At 47.5% G+C, this 18,708-nt stretch overlaps 1 protein-coding gene across 8 annotated transcripts in view; it reads left to right on the forward strand.

Annotated features, from left to right (window-relative positions):
• Positions 1 to 3,940: 3,940 nt before the first annotated feature.
• Positions 3,941 to 18,708, forward strand: part of RBFOX2 (RNA binding fox-1 homolog 2) — a 168,370-nt gene continuing 153,602 nt past the window's right edge. For 2 of the 8 annotated variants that reach the window (XM_054168058.1, XM_054168070.1), the window contains exon 1: positions 3,944 to 4,387. In XM_054168058.1, the coding sequence (XP_054024033.1) occupies positions 4,190 to 4,387 (198 nt within the window). In that variant the 5' untranslated portion in view covers positions 3,944 to 4,189. Of the gene's footprint in view, positions 4,388 to 18,708 lie in introns of all 8 variants that reach the window. The other 6 variants (XM_054168060.1, XM_054168062.1, XM_054168063.1 and 3 more) reach the window with 5 other exon arrangements.

Below are 18,708 nucleotides of genomic sequence, written 5' to 3' on the forward strand. Positions count from 1 at the left end.
ACAGTGCAGGCAGGCAGTGTTTTGATGCTATCTGCATACAGGCAGATAACTGCATCTGCACTGCAGGTGTTGTGCTGCCTTAGCAGCATTGGTGCACCTGAAACAGCACAGCTCCAGTACGTGACGAGACCCCACAGAACCACAGAGCAGGCAGCAGTTACCAGCAATGAACATGCTGCAGTGATATTTGAAGCCAGCAGGAAAATGAGTCAGGGAAGTTCTGCTCTGAGCGATCTGGTTGATTCCCAGCTGTTGATATTGCTGTTTTGCTGAAGCACCAAGGTGCTTGGTGGCATGTGCTGAAGCTGGGTGTCCTCATTGCAAGAGGTGGAAAAGACTGGGTGCATTGTAGGTCTTGACCCACTGGCAGCTGCCAGCACCCTTGCATCAGAGTGACACATTGATGTTGGCCTCTTGCCATTGCTTGGGGACTGGTATCCTTCCGGCAGACTGTTCAAGCCAGGTGACAAGGTCTTTGGATTTTGTTGACTCAGGTTATGCATTTTTATCTGTGTGCTAAGTGATGGCAACAAAAGGCAGTACTCTGTTAATGAAATGTTGTATGTAGCAAAGAGCTGGCCTGAGGTGAGCATGGAGAAACGTGTACCCGTGCTTGTTGCTACAGAAAGTTCCATCCCTGCTTCCTGCAAAAGCAGGACCAAAGTGCAGGCTGAAACTTTACCTTGGCGGCACTTCGTTACCTGTGGGAGTACTGCTGTCAGGAGAGAGAGTGTTTGGTTCCAGGAGCTTGGCTGGCAGGACAGAAATGGCAGGAATGAGCAGGGTTGGGCCAGCTGCTAGCCTCCCCTGAAATGCTTGGCAGAGAGACTGAATCCTCCAAGAAGCAGAGGGGCAAAGCTGCAGGAGGCTGCGAGGGAAAGAGGGAGCTGGTCAGCAGGATGTGACATCATGCTGGAAGCAGCAAGAAACCTTTCTCAGTTGTGGTGGTGGAGAGATTTGCCTTGGACTGTCTCAATGATTGTCATGCCTTCAGGTCAAAGACTAATAGTTTGTGCCTCGCTTCATGCCTGCGCCTTAGAACCTGCATGAGTCATTGTCTCTGCTCCCTCCAAGTGCATTGTGGGACCCAGCTTTTTTAACACAGGTGTTTCACACCTGATGTCCTGATGCCACCTGATCTCCAGCCCAGGGGGAGCATCAGCCCAGTGGAAGCACCATCTGTCAAAGGATATCTTTCGGGGGTGTGTGTGAAGAACACACACCCCAGCCCCACCCCCAGTTTACTCTAAAATGATATGAATTTGAAGGCTACATTCTTCACCCCAGCTTCAGAGAGCTCTCTGGAAGGATACCATTTCTTACAGGAGCACCTTGTTGATCTGTCAAGGACAAAGCACTGGTGAGTGTTCTGCAAACTTGTCCATAAAATCATGGCATGTAGGAGCCTTTGGCAAGAGTGCTGTGCAGCAGTGGAAGGGTTAACAGAGGAGTCAGCTGTCTGTTTAGTATGTCTCAGATGTCACATACAAATACCTAAAAGGCAGCTGGGTTGTGTGAAAGGAAATCAAGGGATTAAGATTGCAGCCCCAGCTCAAAAGCTTTTTTGTGACTCGAGGAATGCCTCATATCCCATCTGTTAAATGGAGATAATACCTATCCCACAAGCATACGGTGAAGATTAATTCATTAATCTTTTTCTAAGAGGAAATGGAAAGAGCTAGAGGAGAAATAATGATATGAAATATCATGGCAGTAATGACAAACAATAGCACAGAGCATGGCAGCAGCGGCTACAGGTCAGTTTGGGAGGGAGAGTGCAGCACCCTGCCTCAGCTCTTTTTGTCCGCACCATACATGAGGGTGCTCTGTGCTCTGTGGTGGTCCCAGCTGCTTCTCTGACAGCCTGCAGAACATGCACAGACAGCAAAAAATGCCTCACCAAGGGACCTGCCTATGGCACTGCCAGTTCTCCTGGGCACTGCTTGCTCTGCAGCACAGACCACGTGAACACAGGATGCAAGAGGGAAGTGATAATTTTGGCATCTGCATGGCAGGAGATGGTGGAAACGGGGTAAAGAGAAGATGAAGAGAAGCATGGAGTCTGGGCACTGTAGAGCAGCTCCTTCTTTTGATAACCCTCAAGGAGAGTACCAGGCAGATGTCTAGATGACAGTGAGCAGAGCACTCCCAAGTGCACAGACAGATTGGGCTCAAAACTGTTTATTGCTAACTTGTGCTCAGGTTGAACCCATCTGCAGCAACTCATGGGCAGTATCCTAACCTGTGTCATTCAGCTACAACCCCCCCATGAAAATTAGGAGGAAGATGAACACAAAAATGCTGCTTTTCTCTGAATGAGCAGATTCTTTTCAAGCCAAGGGTGGACTGAACATGTTCCTTCACTATTGTTTGACAGTCTGGCTCATGTTACCAAACCAAATCAAGATGAGTGAGATGTGTGCTTGCCCTTGGTGGGTGAGCAGACAAAAGCTGTGTGTAGTTGTCCACTGGGTGCCTGACGCTCCATGGGGATTTGTAATCATTTGGAAAAAAGAAGAGCTTGTCACTGGAGGAGACAAGCTGGCACCTCAGCACAAAACATACCACTTAAAATAGCTTTTAATGTGGCCTTGAAAAGTATTTTTGGATCAGGAAAAATGTGGCATAAGGCTGTGTGGTGTCTGGACTCACATACTGTAACTGTCACTCAAACCCAAAGGTGTTGCCATTTTGTGAAGATTAGCAAATGTGCAAAGAAATATCAGGATAACCTAACTAGTCTACAAGCTTTATTATACATGGTGGCACTTAAGGCGGCTATGTGTATCAACTCACAATGACCACCTCCCTTGCCAGTTTTCTCCCTCTCTTCTGAAGCTTGGGGAAGGGAAGAGGGCCATTCCCCTCCCATTATGAACTGCAGCTTTGTATTATGATTTGCAGATTAGTTCTCCCTCAACTTACCATGGCTTTCAGACCTCTTTCAGGACAGCACAGGTTGCCTGCATGTTCCCCGTTCTAGAGCAGATTGTTGTCCTTGGTGCTACCAGACAGCAATGGGGAGACATACACAAGGGCTGATGAAGAGGCTTCATTTCTCTGATGACTGGTGTCTCCTTCTCGTTTGAAGTCACGTGCAGTAGGAGGAATGAGGAGTTATGTAGAAGAACATAGGAGAAACTCATGGAGGCTGTTAAGAAGGGGAAAGCAGATCAGCCTCTCTCTCAAGAATCAAGTGCAGACTGGGGCTGTGAGATGAGCTCTGGGGCGAACTGCCCAGAACAGCAGGGAGCGAGCCTGGAAAAGGCCAGAACAGGCATGTGCCACAAGTGATGGGAGGTTGTGCTCAGTGGGAGCAGCACTAGGTACCACCTTGGGCAGTAGCTGGATGCTTCTGAAGCAGAGGGTGAAGTCAGTAACCCTCACTCCAGCTTCACCTCAGCTCACAATCGCTCTTTACAGGAAGAGTCACAGAAACTCTGCCTCGAAAGGCAGCCCCCAGACCAAGGGGGACAGGAACGTGGGTGAGCCTGTGGCGGGGATTACGGCACACGGTTCTGCCCGAGGCGTGAACGCTCTGTGCCCCTTCAGCCAGTGCGACCGTCCCATCCGTGCCGGGGGTCCTGCACCTACCGCGCTCCATTATAAAGAAGCGCCGGCCCAAACCACAAAGCCTCTGGCCCAGTCCCGCTGTAACAAGACGCAGGCAGAGACTAGGCCGCCTTCGTGCCACCACCCGCCGGCAGAGCTGCGCGCTCGTCTCAGCCCAAGCCACGGCGAGACGAGGCAGCGCAGCTGCGGGGCTGAGCGGACGGCGCCTGAGAAGCGCCGTAGCACTCCGGCCGGGCAGGCAGCCATTTGCAGCCGCCCCGCGCGGCTCCTCTGCGGCGGCGGGCGGCCAGTGCCCCGCGCCGGCCCAGCCCCGCCCCGAGCCCCGCCTGCGCCCCGCCCTTCGTCCCGCCCGCCGCCGCCGAAGGTTGCCGAGCGGGGGTCGCGCGGCTCCGGCGGCCCGGCCGGCGTTTCCGGAGATTGCCGAGGGGCTTCGGCCCGTCCCTAGTCGCCGCCGAGCCTGTGACCGAGGCGCTCCGGTGGGTCGGAGCCTACCGCGCCCGCTGTTCTGGTCGCAGCGCAGGGCTCGTCCTCCTCCTTCTCCTCCGGCAGCGCCGGGCGTCGTGGTGACAGAGCGGGGTGATCGCGGCGGAGGGCGGCCGGGGCTCCGGCGGCGCGGATGGCGGAGGGCGGCCAGCCCCCGCAGCAGCAGCAGCAACCACAGCCGCAGCTCCTGGCCGCCGGTGGCGGCGGGGCCGCCCGCGGCGTGAAGCGGGAGCCGGAGCTGGAGCAGCCCATGCCCGGTGGGGACAGCGCCGAGGGTGGCCACAGCAAGCGGCTGCGGACGGAGGCGGAGGCCGACGGCGGCGGCATGCAGGTAGCGGGCAGGGCCGAACCGGGCGGGCCCTCACCGTCTCTCCCGCACCGGAGCTCCGTGGGAGGGGGGTGGCCAGTCCGGGCCGCGTTTAATTTCGGATTGCGGGACTCGGCGCGTTGCTGGTGGGCGTGCGGCCCTTTCCCTCGCTGGCAGCAGCGAGGGGGAGCGGGTCTCTTGCCCGGGGCTCCCGGCCCGAGGCGGCCGGCTCCCGGGCACAGCCCAGCACGTGGGGCGGCGGCGGCGCGGGGCCGTGGCCCTCAGGGAGCTGCCGCTGGGTCCGGCGCTCCTGGCACCGCCGTTCTCGGCCCGCCGGGGACGCCTGGGAGGCCGCGGATGGGTACGGGGCGCTGGCGAGGCTTTCGGAATTGCCCGCGCTGCCTTGGCTCTCGTAAACCACGGGGAGAAATCGCAGGTGATGCCTGGGAAGGGGGAGAAGAGGTCACGGGGCGGTGGGGCAGGCGGGTTCCAGCCTGGCACAGGGACTGCCAGCGGGATCTTAGGTTCCTGTCGTCTTCTGCCAGTACGTTTTGATGGCCCCCCAAACATTGCTCTTTCCAGGTGCATTTGCTTTTGTGTTTGTGGGGTGATGCTGCCAAGGTATTTCTGCTTTCCTTTGTCTGGGTGTTGCACAGGGTTGTTTTATTATGGCAAGTGCACGGGCCTTTAAAAATTCTTTTTAACTTCTGCTCCTTGTGACGAGTATATTGGAGCTCTTGGGAGGCAGTGTGGTTATTAATCTGAACTTGTTTCTCCTCTCACCTTCTCTCGGGCTGGGAGCTGCTGCTGATAGTTGTCAAGGGGAGCATCCTGCCCCTGCCAACGTGCTTCTGAACTAGATGCCAAATGCTGGCCAACGATCTTCCATTTTTATTTCCTTGGCTCTCTTCAGTTTGCTTGCTCGAGTAGTGGTGGGTTTTTTTAAACAGCTGGCAGCAGGAGAGTTTTGTTTATGGTTCTGTTTGATGTGGAGCCTTCCATGGTGGTCTCTCCACCTCACAACATCACTTTTTTCCCTGTTGTATTGGTGTGGGCTGTACCTAGGCTGGAGCTTCACACGAGTGCTGTCTTTTGTGCTCCTGCAAGGGCCAGCAACAACCGTGCTGTGCTCTTTTATTCGTTGAAGTAGTATCTTCTCCCACACGTAGGTGTCAAACATGACTCAGACAATGTGTATAATTGCAAAGAGAAAGATGTTCAGCACTGAAGGAGTGCTTATATGTTGTGTCTTGCTAGGAATTATGAATGAATGTGTGAACATGGTGACATGAAACTCTTCCAGCTCTTCAGTGTTGAGCTGAGGCACAGATCCTGTGTAGCTGGAGGAGATGCACCACTTTACCAGCAGTTAATGGTTAAACTGGTTGGTGTTGATATAAATCGACTAAAAATTGCCTAGGAAGGGATTTGAACAGATTTAATGAAACAGCCTTCACATTTTAATTTGTTCTAAATTCCAAATAAGTACAATTTCTGTATACATAAAAAAAGCTCTCCTCAGTATTTATGTTGAGGGGTGCATTTTATTTTCTTTTCAGTGAACACAGTACAAGGCAGCAGCATTTAACCAAGGGCTTATGATGGTGCACAGTAACATAAAATACTTAGTGGTAATGATAGTAGGGATTAATTGTGAAGCTTAGTGGAAAGTTGGGTTTTGTTTCTGTATCAAAAGCTGGCAAACAGTGGAGAAATCAGGTGGAAAAGTGAAACTATCAGACTTCAGTTTTAAAGTTAAGTGTGTTTATAGGCAGTATAATTGTTCTTCAGTCTGGGACCTTCATATTGGAGTTACTTTTTTTGGTATTCTTGGCATAAATTCATACACATGGAAAAGCTTTTACAATCAATACAAGAGATGAAAATAAACATATCTATAAATCACAGAATTGTTAGGGTTGGAAGGGACCCCAAGGATCATCTAGTTCCAACCTCCACTGCCATGGGCAGGGACACCCTTCACTAGATCTGGGTGCCCAGAGCCACTTCCAGCCTGGCCTTAAAAACCTCCAGGGATGGGGCATCCACTACTTCCCTGGGCAACCTGTTCCAGTGTCTCATCAGTACACACATACATACATTATATCTATCTGTGTCTGTCTATCTAGCTATCTCCGTATCTATCTATGTAGGCACTCCTAACATTATGTCTAGAAGTTTCCCTTGTTTTGTTTTTTTTAACCATTAAAGAGTTTGGTTTATTTATTTGGAAGTACTTCTCATGGTTTTAAGCAAGAAAAAAACCTATGAATTTGAAGGCAAACTTAAAAATCATATCAGAGCTTGGAAAAATGTGTTCTTTAATGCTTGGGGAATTTGATATCTTCTTACCTAAAAGTCAAAACAGAAGACTGTTTTTCAGGAGGACTTCTGTTCAGATAATGTATTCTTTTGAAGTACCTAGTTTTAGAATAACAGCTTCCTTTTAGTTTATTCTCTGTGTTTAGCTGTACATAATGCTTACAAGAGGAATAAAGAGCCTGTTCTTTGATTTTTCTTTTTTCCCCCCTGCCCTGTACTAGAGGTCTTCTGGAAGCTGGAAGTAACACCAGCAACTCTTGTACCTTGTTTTTCCTGCAGATCCTGTCAATTTTCTACTTCCTGTTCCAGAGTCACAGGCTGTTGCTGTGTAAACTTGGTGACCTCCTGTCTCTAGGCTGATAGTGAGGACTCCTGGAGTGCCACACTTTCTTCTTTGCAAAAACCCTTACCTACTGATGGTTCAGGATATGAACATGGCTTGTAATGTTGAAATAAAGCATTTAGCCATAGAAATTACTAATGCAGTTGCAAAAGTAATAGCTTTTTGGGGATTCTCTTAACATGAAATACTAAAAATTGCCTTATAAGAAGGTATGGTTGTAGCTAGCTAGTAAGAACTTGGGGCAAAGTGTGCCTTAAAGCTTCAAGTAGCCCTTCAGTTTACTGGGCTTCTTGTTTTTTGATGTCTCAGGCCAGCATGCTCAGACAGCTTATGCAGTTAGGGTTTCATTATCTAATCCATCTTTGATCAGGCTGGATAAATGGTGTTTGGTCAGTGCTGATCTCGTTAGGAGGGTGGTGTAAAGCTGCTTGAGTTGGGATTGGGACAAATCGGATCATGGCTGCTATCTGCATCTGGGGCATATTTCAGTTAATCGTGGCGTGGGAGGAAAAGGTCCAGCAGAGACCGTTGCTTTTTAGCTCCCTGTGGTCCATAAGTCGCAAAAACCAAATATCACTACCCAGGAACGTCTCCTGGAAGTACTTGGTTATGTTTGTAAGCTTTGAAAGTGAAGGGCCTCAAAGGTACTGCTGCTTTTTAACTGTATGAAGACTAAATAGGAGCTAGCTTGCTTGGCTTGGATGAGTTGAATCATTTGGATCAGCTTGCTGATCTGGGTAAACACAGGCCCTAACAGTGGGGTAAAAAACAACCCCAAAAGTAAGTTATATTGGCTTAAAGCACTTGCAAAACTGAAGTGAAGTTGTTGATGAAGCTGTATTTGTTGCTCGTCAGAAGAAGTCAACTGCTGCACAGATCGAGAGAGTGCTCTTTGCGGTAATCTCTCCTCTGTTCCTTGCATGATGGAAGATAAGATGCATTGTGGCTAGCTGGGAAGTGTGCTTTCTTTCTCTTGAAATCTGCAGACAAGGATGTTGTGTTTTGTCTTCCCAACTGATGTGCTAGAAGTGTAGCAACCAGTTTACATTGCTGAGGAAAGCTATTAAAATATCCTTCAGTTGCTTTGCATGGGGTTGAATTAGTTAATCAATTAATCATTTGATCCCCAAGCTGAATTTGAATTGAACTTTTTTATGGGGTCTAGGCTGCTTACTGAATTAAAATTGTACCCAGAGGTATTATGTCATTGGAATTAGATGCAAGGTATGAACAGAGCTGATCCTTGCTGTTCTTTCATGTATGACTTGGGCTCAGTATCTCCAAGTGTTTGGGGGTCTTACTCTTCTACAACCAGGAGCATGGCTGACTGGTCAGGGAGGACAGTTAATGCAGCTGTGGTCGATGCCTTATCTGGTCCATGTAAACTTTTAGTGGTAGTGCTGAGCGGTGACTTTGTGTTGTCATTCAGGCCTGTGTGCATAGGGTTCACAAAGATGACTAGTGGTGTTGAGATCAGTCCTCTGTGACTAAATCACAATGATTCAGACAATAAGGCTTTGCTCTGCAAGGAAGTCTGTGGTTTCTCTTCCTATGGCGAGCCAGAAGATGGTCTGCCAGCTCAAGTCCTTACAGCTTGGAAGACTGGAAACCTTGAACAGCACTGTGCCACAGAAAAGGGAGAGCAGAGGGATGTCAGTGGTGCTTCATGGCAATGTGTCCTCATTTACACTGTAGCCTGTTTGTGGTGCTCCAGAGAAAGACAAGAAACCAACCTTCTGATAATTTCCAAAGACAGACTTGGGTTTTACATGTAAGAGAGCTGACTGGCACTGTAATCGAGAAAGGACCAGTGAGTAAGTTGTTTATGTTGTAGGGCACTTATGGAAAGTTGTATTTTTAAATCTTACAGGAGAGAACACGTAGTTCCAAAAGTGTGGAAAATGTGTGTAATCAGTTTAGCTTTTTCCTCCCTCTTATTTTTCATGGCACAGCCATCTTTGTAAAGAGATGCAGAGCAATACAGGGGGTACAAGATATTCTAGAAAAGAAATGAAGTTCCAGTTTCTAAGAGCTGACTTTGCATCCAGGATGGGGTTTCCTGGGATGCTGTTTGGATAGACTGTTCCTGATGTGATGAGACATAATGAATCACCTTTTAAGTTTGTTGTTTTTTCTCTCTTTGCTTTTGTCCTTTGGTTTTTAAAAACATTTGAGTGTTATGAGTTAGACCTGACACAGTCTGGGAAGACTTAGAAAATCTCCAGTTCAAAGAAAACGTTTGGCAAACAGACTGAAAGTCTTAAAGATTTTGGAGACGTTTCAGTGCTTTAATTTTGGCTCTTTTCTTGCCATAGTGAGGAAAATGGAAAGCCCAAGTGAAGTGCTCTGGATGCTTTTAGTACTGTTCCAGGGTCTGTTGGAATTTCTCTGTGGATTTCAGAGGTTTGTGTGTTAAGGTGATGGCCCTAGTGGTGAGGTTGGAAGCTGAACAGAGGTCTGGCTTGACTGGAGATGGCTTCCTTCTGTGTGTGTGTACCAGCCAGAGACATATGCTTTTTATTTTTACTTTCCAGGTTTCCCCTTTAGAAACAGGAGCGTGCTGGCGTTCTGCAGAAAGCCTGGCATCGCCCTTGCATCTTGAGAAGGTTACCCACCTGGCTGAGTTCAGAGCAGTGTGCCTCTCTCCCAGGCATGTCCTGTGAGATACTCTCAGCTTTCCCTCCCAGTGACCTAGCAAACAGGGCTCCCACCATGCTCTTTTTCACCTGGGATTCATGCCTGTGTTTTCATGACTGCCTGAGTGAAAGAAGTGCTGGTCACTGAAAGTTTAGCTGCTGTGTTACTGTGCTAGCTTCACGCTTTATTGTTGCTATTCTGAGGGCTTTCAGCAGCTCTGCTGTGGTGAGGCTGATGGCATCAGAAATACCAGAAGAAGAAGATGCAAGGGAGGTAGCAGTAAAATAGAATAAAAAAAGACTGCTTTATTGGCACTAGTGGTAGGGAAGCCGAACTGTGGTAGAGACAGACCTGAAGTGGATTCTGTGTGTGGTCTGCGATCCCCTGCAGACTGCTGCTGCTGAAGGACATACCCCTGTTAGCTTGGAAAAATAAAGCCTGTCACCAGCAGCCTGTGGCTTGCTGCACAGGAACCTCTGCCCCTTGGAAAAATGTTAGGAGTTGCATTGGTGGAAAGTGTTTTAAAACCAGCCCCTCTGTGCTGCTGACTTGTCCCATGGTGTGGCACAGATCTCAGCTTTCATACAAAGCCCAAGAGGAGGGCAGGTGTTTCAGCTGACTGGAAACCTCTTACTTAGCTTGCCCATCTTAGATATTGCTTGACCTTGCGTGTATGTGTGCTTTTGAAATGTGGTGGCTGAGGGATCAGAGGAACATCCAGGAGCAAAGTGAGAGAAGCAATTAGAGGTAACGAGTTCCAGTTCATTGAAGCATTCTGCTGATCTACATTTTACAGTGGTATTGAGTGGACACTGGAGTGTAGCTGTCATGAGATAATCCCGATGCTTAGGGATTAGAGCTGCTTGACTGGATTTTGGGCCTTAACTCCCTTTGCTCTCCAGTAAATTTAATTTTGCCAGCAAGCTTTTTCTAAATTCAGGACAATGCTAATTTGTATGTATTTTCCTTAGCATGAATCTCCTTCCCTTTGCTTCACTTTTCTGAGTGCATCTCCTTTTCTCCAGGCTGAACTTGAGATGTTTGTAGCAGCGACGGCAGGGGCAGTATGAAACAGACTTTGCCAGGCTTGGGCTGTGCCACCCTCCTGACCCTGCAGTGTCAGGGCTTGGCTGAGCTGTCCCACTGAGCTGTGTCAGGGCACCTTTCCTGCAGGGAAGCTGTGCTATCTGTTGTCATATGCTGAAGTTTCTAACCTGCGTTCTTGGTTCTGGAGGATTTCTAGAGTGTTAGGGAAGAGACCTGTGTACTGTTACAGTCCCCTGTTGGGCTTCTCAAGCATACACATGGCATCTATCAATACCACCCCTAGCAGCTCTCTTGCTGGCCTGAAGGAAATGAGGCATACACACCTTAGCAGTGATGGGATGCATTTAAGTACCCACAAAGTGAGAAAGGTTGTGTCCAATCCCCTCTTGTTTAATGAGAGGCAACAGCTGAACCTGGGCTGGATCCAGCATCAGTTTGGACAGAGCAGGAAACTTTGGCAGTTTCTGCCAGCTCAGTTGGTGCAATATTGGTGTTCAACCAGCTGTACCATTGCCACCTCCTAACCTTTGGAGTGTGAGCAGAGTGTGCTACTGATTCATACTGATTAGAAAAGAGGTCATGAGATCTTTTACTTGCATCTCTTGGGTAGGACAGTGGGATTTGATCTGGTATGTTTTTGAAGTGTCTGGGTGTTCCTTGGGCTGTTGCCTGTGTTTGCCTTTGACTTGGAGAGTTTGTTGTGCAGGAAGATTGCTTCTAGCCCACAGTCTTTGAAGCCAGCACCCAATTGTTGCTTTTTCTGTGCAACTATCTTGGGTTTTATCTGCTCATAACTGCCTCAGCAATAATGCAAGTATTAACATAGAGATGGGAAGAACCTGCACTATTTAAAGGGGGGGAGAAACCCACCACCAACATGTCAGCACTTTTTACCCTCTGGCTGTATGTAGCTAAATTTCCTTTAATAGAGAGGCTAAAGAAGCAACCTTATGTGGGATTTTTGTGTTGTGCAAATATCAAGATATTCTCCCCAGAGGCCTTTGAGGCTCTGGGATCTGGATCCAGCTCAGCTTTCTTCAGGGGACCAGACTGTGCTCTTTCAGCTGAGGCTTTCTGCACAAAATTTCCCCCTGCTATTTCTGTAGGAGATTCTTGCAGACACTTGGGGTGGTTGTCACTGCTGGGGGCGATGCCTGGGAAGAAAATCCCACCAAGGCATTGCTTAAAAGCCTTGATTTAGTGCTGTGTGGGCCGAAGAGAGGCTGTAGCTGGGATCCAAGGCCTATAATTTGCTGCTTGTGGTTGCTGTTCCCTTACCCGGAGAGGGACGGGAAGGTCACCTTCTTTCCAGCCTGCCTCCCCCCTTGGGCAGGCGAGGCAGGAGGAAGGCTGGGCTCTGCCCTGCGGCAGGGCTGGATGCCTTCTCCTGGGGCCTTGGTCCTGCAGGCAGCGTAGCCAGGCGTGAGCCTCTGAGCAGCTGCTGAGAGGTGGTGTTTCTGAGCCATCTCAGCCTGGCATTTTATTTTTATTCTGTTCTGTGGCTTTGCTGCCTTTTTGTGGAAAGAAGAAATGAGGGGAAGTGTGTGCATTAAAGAGCTTCTCCATTACCCTTTGTACTCTCCTGTGCTGGGGAGATGGTCTATCAGAGGCCTCTTTCCCATCCTTGTTTCATGTTAAAAGCCTTAGAGCAAAGATGGACCATGTTTTGTACGTGCTTCTTCGTGACTTCTCTCAAAGATCATCTTTGGAGTGACCTGGCATGATTCCTCTTTCTACTCTCAAGAGTGGGACCAGCCACACAACCCAAAGAGATTGAAGTGGCTCTTTCAGGGAAGGAAACCAACTTTGGTGTTGCTGCAGCAGATTGAACCATGGGGTATACTGAAGGAGGTGGAAGCTGGCAATGTGGTATGGGACTGGTGGGGGATGTACAGGAGCAGGAAGCATGAACTTGTGTGATGGTGGTCTCCAGAATGATCTGAATTGTGTAGGGCGCTGAGGCAGTACAATGTATGCATCACTTCTGCTGGTTTCCTGAGGTCTGGATGTCAGGAGAAATCAGTTGACTTCTGAAGCTCCTTCCCATCCAGTTACTTGTTTTGTCCAGGAGTGGAAGTTGAAGTGTGTGAAAATGCAGGATGTCCTCAATGCTCCAATTGTAGGAAGAGGTGTGTTAGGCTGTGGTGTTGCTGTGGGAGTTGGTGTTTGTCCTGGGTGGTCTGAAGGTGCTGGGCACTGTGCCCTTGATGCAAAGGGGTGAGGGCATGAAGAGTATACCAGAGTGGGAACCAGTGGGAGATTTAATACATGGCACCTCCAGCATGTTAGAGCTCATACTCAGCAAGTGCCCAGCAGGAGGATGTGACAAGAAGGTACAATGCGAACTCTTAATTATACAGTTGTAACTTTTATGTTTTTAGAAATTACTTCATCTCTTAAGTGTATCACATGGATAATGCTCATAGAGATGCTATTAAAATCCAGTGGGAGTTTTGTTATCAGTTAAAATGGGTGTGAGGTCAGGACTGAGAGCAATCCAGTATTTCATTTCTTCCTTTTCATCTCATGGGTGGCCCCAAACTGTAGATCATGTAAACCTTGCACTGAATACAGAACAACTCATTTTTAATGGTCTTTCCTATGGTACTCACCACTATAGTGTGGTTGCTTCACAGATACTAATGATCTTGGTTTTGCAGTTATCCTGGTAGGTAGAAAAACTATATCATCTCTTACTGATGAGGTGGAGAATTGGGGTACTGGTAATGAGACCAGTTTTGCAAAAATCCCATTGACACTTGCAACCTGATTTTGGTTTTCTTTAATATTAAAAACCAATATTGTAGCTGATGGGGCTTTGATGGTGCTTAAATCCTTGGTATATAGCTCTCTGCAACTTCCACTGTATGTAGCAATGCCTACCACTTACACAGGCTGATCCCTCCCTCGGTGAGTCGTGTTGGACAAATGTGAAGTGAAGCTGGTTGACAGTCAGCTAAAGAGGAGTCTGCAGTATGCCCAGGTGGCCAGGAGGGCCAGTGGCATCCTGGCTTGTGTTAGAAATGCTGTGGCCAGCAGGTGATCATCTCCCCATACTTAGTACTGTTAAGGCCTCACCTCGAGTGTTGTGTTCAGTTCTGGGCCTCTCACTGTAAAAAGGACATTGAGGTGCTGGAGTGTGTCCAGAGGGCAGTGAGTCTTGTGGAGGGCACTTGGAGTGGTTGAGGGAGTTGGAGTAGTTCAGTCTGGAGAGGAGGCTGAGGGGACACCTCCTTGATCTCTACAATTACCTGGAAAGAGGTTGAAGCAAGGAGGGGGCCAGCCTCTTCTCCCTGGTGGCAAGTGACAGAGCTGGAGGAAACGGATACAAGCTGTACTAGGGGAAGCTTAAGCTGGATGTTAGGAAATATGTCTTCACTGAAAGGGTTATAAAACAATGGAACAGGCTGCCCAGGGCAGTGTTGAAGACACCATCCCTGGAGGTGTTTAAGCAGCATGTGGACCAAGTGCTTAGGGACATGGTTTAGTGTTAGCCTTGCAGTGCTGGGTCAAAGGTTGGACTAGAACATTTTCAAGGTCTCTTCCAACCAAATATATTTTGTAATTCTGTGATGTTGTCTTCATCTTAAACAGCAGAGAAGTGTGCATTAAGTAACTTGGTCATCACTGCAGAGAAACTTTACTTGGAAGAGGAGGTTTGAAATCTTAACTTTTTAAGTAGAAGGAATGTTACTTGTCTTTAAGTACAACCCCACATACCTTTCTGTTTCTGCTGCTCAGAATGTTGTGCTGCCTAGGCTAGAGTGAAGCAGGAGTCAGGAAAAAATAGCTTCTAAGCCTAATTTGTTGTAACATCCCTGAGCATGAGGAAACTGATTAGAAGTTGCATGAGTAGCTGTAACTGGTGTTTTTTAATCCACAGCCCTTGACTTTTGCAGCTGAAGTGCTATTTTAGGAGAGAATGTAGCTATCTTGCCATTTGCCTTAAAAGCATGTTTTGGTCTGTTAGCAAGCAGAAAGCTGCTGTGTGGACAGGAGAGGTGGGAATCAGCTCTCAACTCACTCCCTGTGTTGGCCATATAGGGGATCACCTACATCATCTCCAGGGAGCCTGGGAGAACAAGACCAGGATTGGAGAAGGGCTTTTCATAAAGGACAAGGTATAATGGCTTTAAACTGAAAGAAGCTGGAGCTATATTAGATGTAAGTAAGAAATTCTTCACTGCGAGGGTGGTGAAGCACTAGAATGGGTTACCCAGAGGGGTTGGTTGTGCATGCCCCATTCCTGTAAATGTTCAGTGCCAGACTGGATGTGGTTTTGAGCAACCTGGTATAGTGGAAGGTGTCCCTGCCCATGGTAGGAGGAGTTGGAACTACATGATCTTTAAGGTCCCTTCCAAGCCAAACAATTCTGTGATTTTGGACTGGATGCTCTGTCTTGTTGCCAGGATTGTCAGGTGACTAGGATGGAAGTAGTATAAAACTAGAGAAGGAAAACACACTGCATCTCACTGCTTTTCTCCCAGAGGAGATAAAGACCAACCTGGCAACGCCTTTTTTTGTGCCTCTGCATGTCTTCTATGAACTCCTGTTGCTTTGAAGTGAGGGGAGATGGCACTGGAGCTCCACAGTTCTCACACAAATCCAGTGGAGACCTGGCACCTGTTAATGTCACCAGCTGGATCTAACAGCTTTTTCTTTATATGACCTTTATACCTAAGCACTTCATGGAAATTTCTGACTTCTTGGGCTAGTTAGATTTCTCTGAAGGTGGTGGTCTGCATGCCAAATGCCTCATGTGGTGAGAATTGGGCTGAGAGGTCACAGTCACAAACAGCAGAGGCAGGGCCATCATTTGCCAGGGTGGGATGGATTCAGCAGGAGGTGGTAACACCATTTGTGAACAGTGCTTTCTATATGGTGGTTAAATGTCAACCATGGGCCAGAGAAAGCTTCAGGGAAGAGGAAGAAAAAAGGAAATGGCCCAACTGTGGATTTTGATTTTCAAATAGAGGCAGAGAGTGGGAAAGGGGACACAGTCTCAAGCTGTGCCAGGGGAGGTTTAGATTCGAGGTGAGGAAAAAGTTCTTCACTGAGCGAGTCATTCGTCATTGGAATGGGCTGCCCAGGGAGGTGGTGGAGTCACCGTCTCTGGAGGTGTTCAAGGGGAGATTGGACATGGCACTTGGTGCCATGGTCTAGTCGTGAGGTCTGTTGGGACAGGTTGGACTTGATGATCCTTGGGGTTTCTTCCAACCTTAGTTGTGATACTGTGAAAAACCCTTTGTAGTGTTTCCATGTGCTGTGATTTAACCCTGTCTGGTCAATAAGCACCACACTCCGCTGCTTGCTCACTCCGCTCTGGTGGGATGGAGGAGAGTGAAAGTAAAATCTCAACTGGTGGGTTGAGACAAGGACAATTTACAAAGTTAAGCAAATGCCATGCATGCTGGCAAAGCAAACCAGGGAATCAATTTGTTGCTTCCCATTGGGAGGCAAGTGTTCATCCATCTTCAGGAAAGGCATCCATGACATGTGACGGTTGCTTGGCATGAGAAACACCATCACTCCAAAACTCCCTCTAATTTTATATGCTGACCATGTCATATGGTATGGAATATCCCTTTGGTCAGTTGTGGTCAGCTGTCCCAGCTGTGTCCCTGCCCAGTTTCTTGTGTATCCCCCAGCCTACTTGCTGGCGGGGTGGAGTGAGAGGCAGAAAAGGCCTTACTGCTGTGTAAGTACTGCTCAGTAACTAAAACATCCTTGTGTTATCAACACTATTTTCAGCACAAATCCAAAACATAGCCCCATACCAGCTACTGTGAAGAAAATTAACTCTATCCCAACCAAAACCAGCACACCATCTATCCACTCCTTCTCACTTTTGACGTGTAAGTTAATCTTGTCCCAGAACTGGACTGCTGTGATGGACTTGGATGTGGTGAGACAGAATGAGACTAGCATTTGAGTATGTGTTGTCTGCCCAGTTACCTGATACATGTCTGTATATACGTCTGTGTGTGGCTTTACTAGAAAATGAAAAGGGTGCTTGTAATTAGATCTGTGATTTTGTGTGTGCCTCTGTCCACTGACTGCATCCTTTTAGAAAAGACTTGCTGCACTTCAGCATTTTGCCCAGTCTCTTCTGTCATCCTCCAACAGGAGCATCTTGTAATCAGTGCCAAATATTGCTGATTCAGAAAAATCACTTTTGTTGATAAATCACAACTTAGCACCACTTAGAATTCTTCATGTTTCGTGTTCTGTCCTGAAACCTCTGTCTATGAGGCTGAGAACATAGCTGAGCATATCTCTTTCAGCCAAACTGTGAATAATGTAAAGGTTCTCCTGGGGATAGGTGTTTCCCATGAGGAAGGTGTTGACTAGAATAGATGGAGGTGCTGTGAGAGTTGGGTGTTTTCCTCCTGTTATTCAGTGCTTAAAGGGTTGAGTAATGATTCCTCCCCTGCTGGTCAATGAGTTCTGTTTCTATCTTGAGTGGTATTGGGTATTTGTGACTGCTTTGCATGCCAGGAGGAGCATAGGCTGGATCTGTGGCTTGGACCATGACTCCTTTAAGGACTAGGAATTTAACTGTGCTGTTAGTTGATGGATGTAGATGGAGCATGTCCATGTTGCTTGGGAAGGTTTCCTTAAATAGGCATGACCTTTCCAGTGAATACAGGAAGATAGTTTTTGCTTTTTTTTTTTTTTTTCTTTTCCCCAGCTTGGTGTTTGTTTCATTTTTGGAACTCATGATTACTGCAGACATTTACCATAGAAGTAGCTCACAAACTTGGTAGCTTTGTGGGGCAGAGTTTGGCAGCTCTGTTGAAGTTTGATAGGGAGATTGGCTTGCTTTGCAGTGCAGCATTCAATAAAACATTTGTTCATCCTTTTTCTACCAGCCATTGTGGTTCACCTTTGGTGATCTGGTTCTCATTCCCTATCATGCTGGCATCCAAAAATCTGAGGCATCTCTACATAGAGTGAAAAGACTAGCCAGTCTTCATATTTTAACATGTAAATGGGGTTGGACTAGATGATGTCCAGAGGTCTGTTCCAACAGCTCCCATTCTGTAATTGTGCAAATGGATAGTGCTTCAGTAGGCCTGATGCATCCTATGATAGAAATGTTCCTGTTTCTGGTGAGGTTTGATATCTGTTGGTGTGGGGGATTGCAGGCAAACAGAGGAGAGTGGTCCTGTCTCCTCAGAATGAGGAATCCCCTATGACATGAATGTGGTGTCAAGTCTGCCTGATGTAGTGCCTGTCCCAGACCATGCTTGGGAGGTATAGCTGGAGATGAGTGGTTTTTGACCCCTGTGTGCACTGAGTTTTTCCAAGATGCCTAGTTTCAGCTATTTCTCTGTTTGGGCTGCCATTTCTACTGCAAGGTGTTAAGTAGAGTTGTTTCTTTTGAATTTGGTGCTTGATAAAGAGATGATACAGATGCTCTGTAAAAAGTGTAGTACAGTAGACAAACTGTCCAGCTGTGACTGCACAGTAGTATCAACTGTTTTGTGTGGCTTGCTCTACTTGATCCTGAGGGTTAATCTGAAATACAACTTTTCAGGCCCATTCTCCTAAGGAGTTTCTTATTCTAGGTCACCAATTTTCTTGTTGCCTGAATTCTTGGAAGTTTGCAATTAAGATTCAGATGTGTGCAGATCTCTCTGGCTGGTTCTGAGATTAAGAATTTTTACTTTTGTTTTCAGAATAGGATTTAAAAGACAATCTCTAAATCTCTGGGCCCTTTGGGCTGGAGTAAACATGTGGCATTGTTCCCCTTCCATGGGTGAATTCCTACCATTGTAAGACTTTCTCTGCCTCTGACTTCCTGAGCAGGATTTCGATGATTAATGCAGTTGCAGTAAGTAGTGGAGAAGTTCTTAATAGGTCACTTCCTAACTCGAATTCCTAGGTAAGTATTTTCTGTCTTGTGTGGATTTTCCTGGGATGCAGAGGCTGTTGGACGATTAGCTTCCCGGTCTGGATGATCTACTTGCCTACAAGTGGTTACTGCATAGTG

Source organism: Dryobates pubescens, chromosome 15 (genome assembly GCF_014839835.1).
Source record: "Dryobates pubescens isolate bDryPub1 chromosome 15, bDryPub1.pri, whole genome shotgun sequence".
Lineage (NCBI taxonomy): Eukaryota > Metazoa > Chordata > Aves > Piciformes > Picidae > Dryobates > Dryobates pubescens.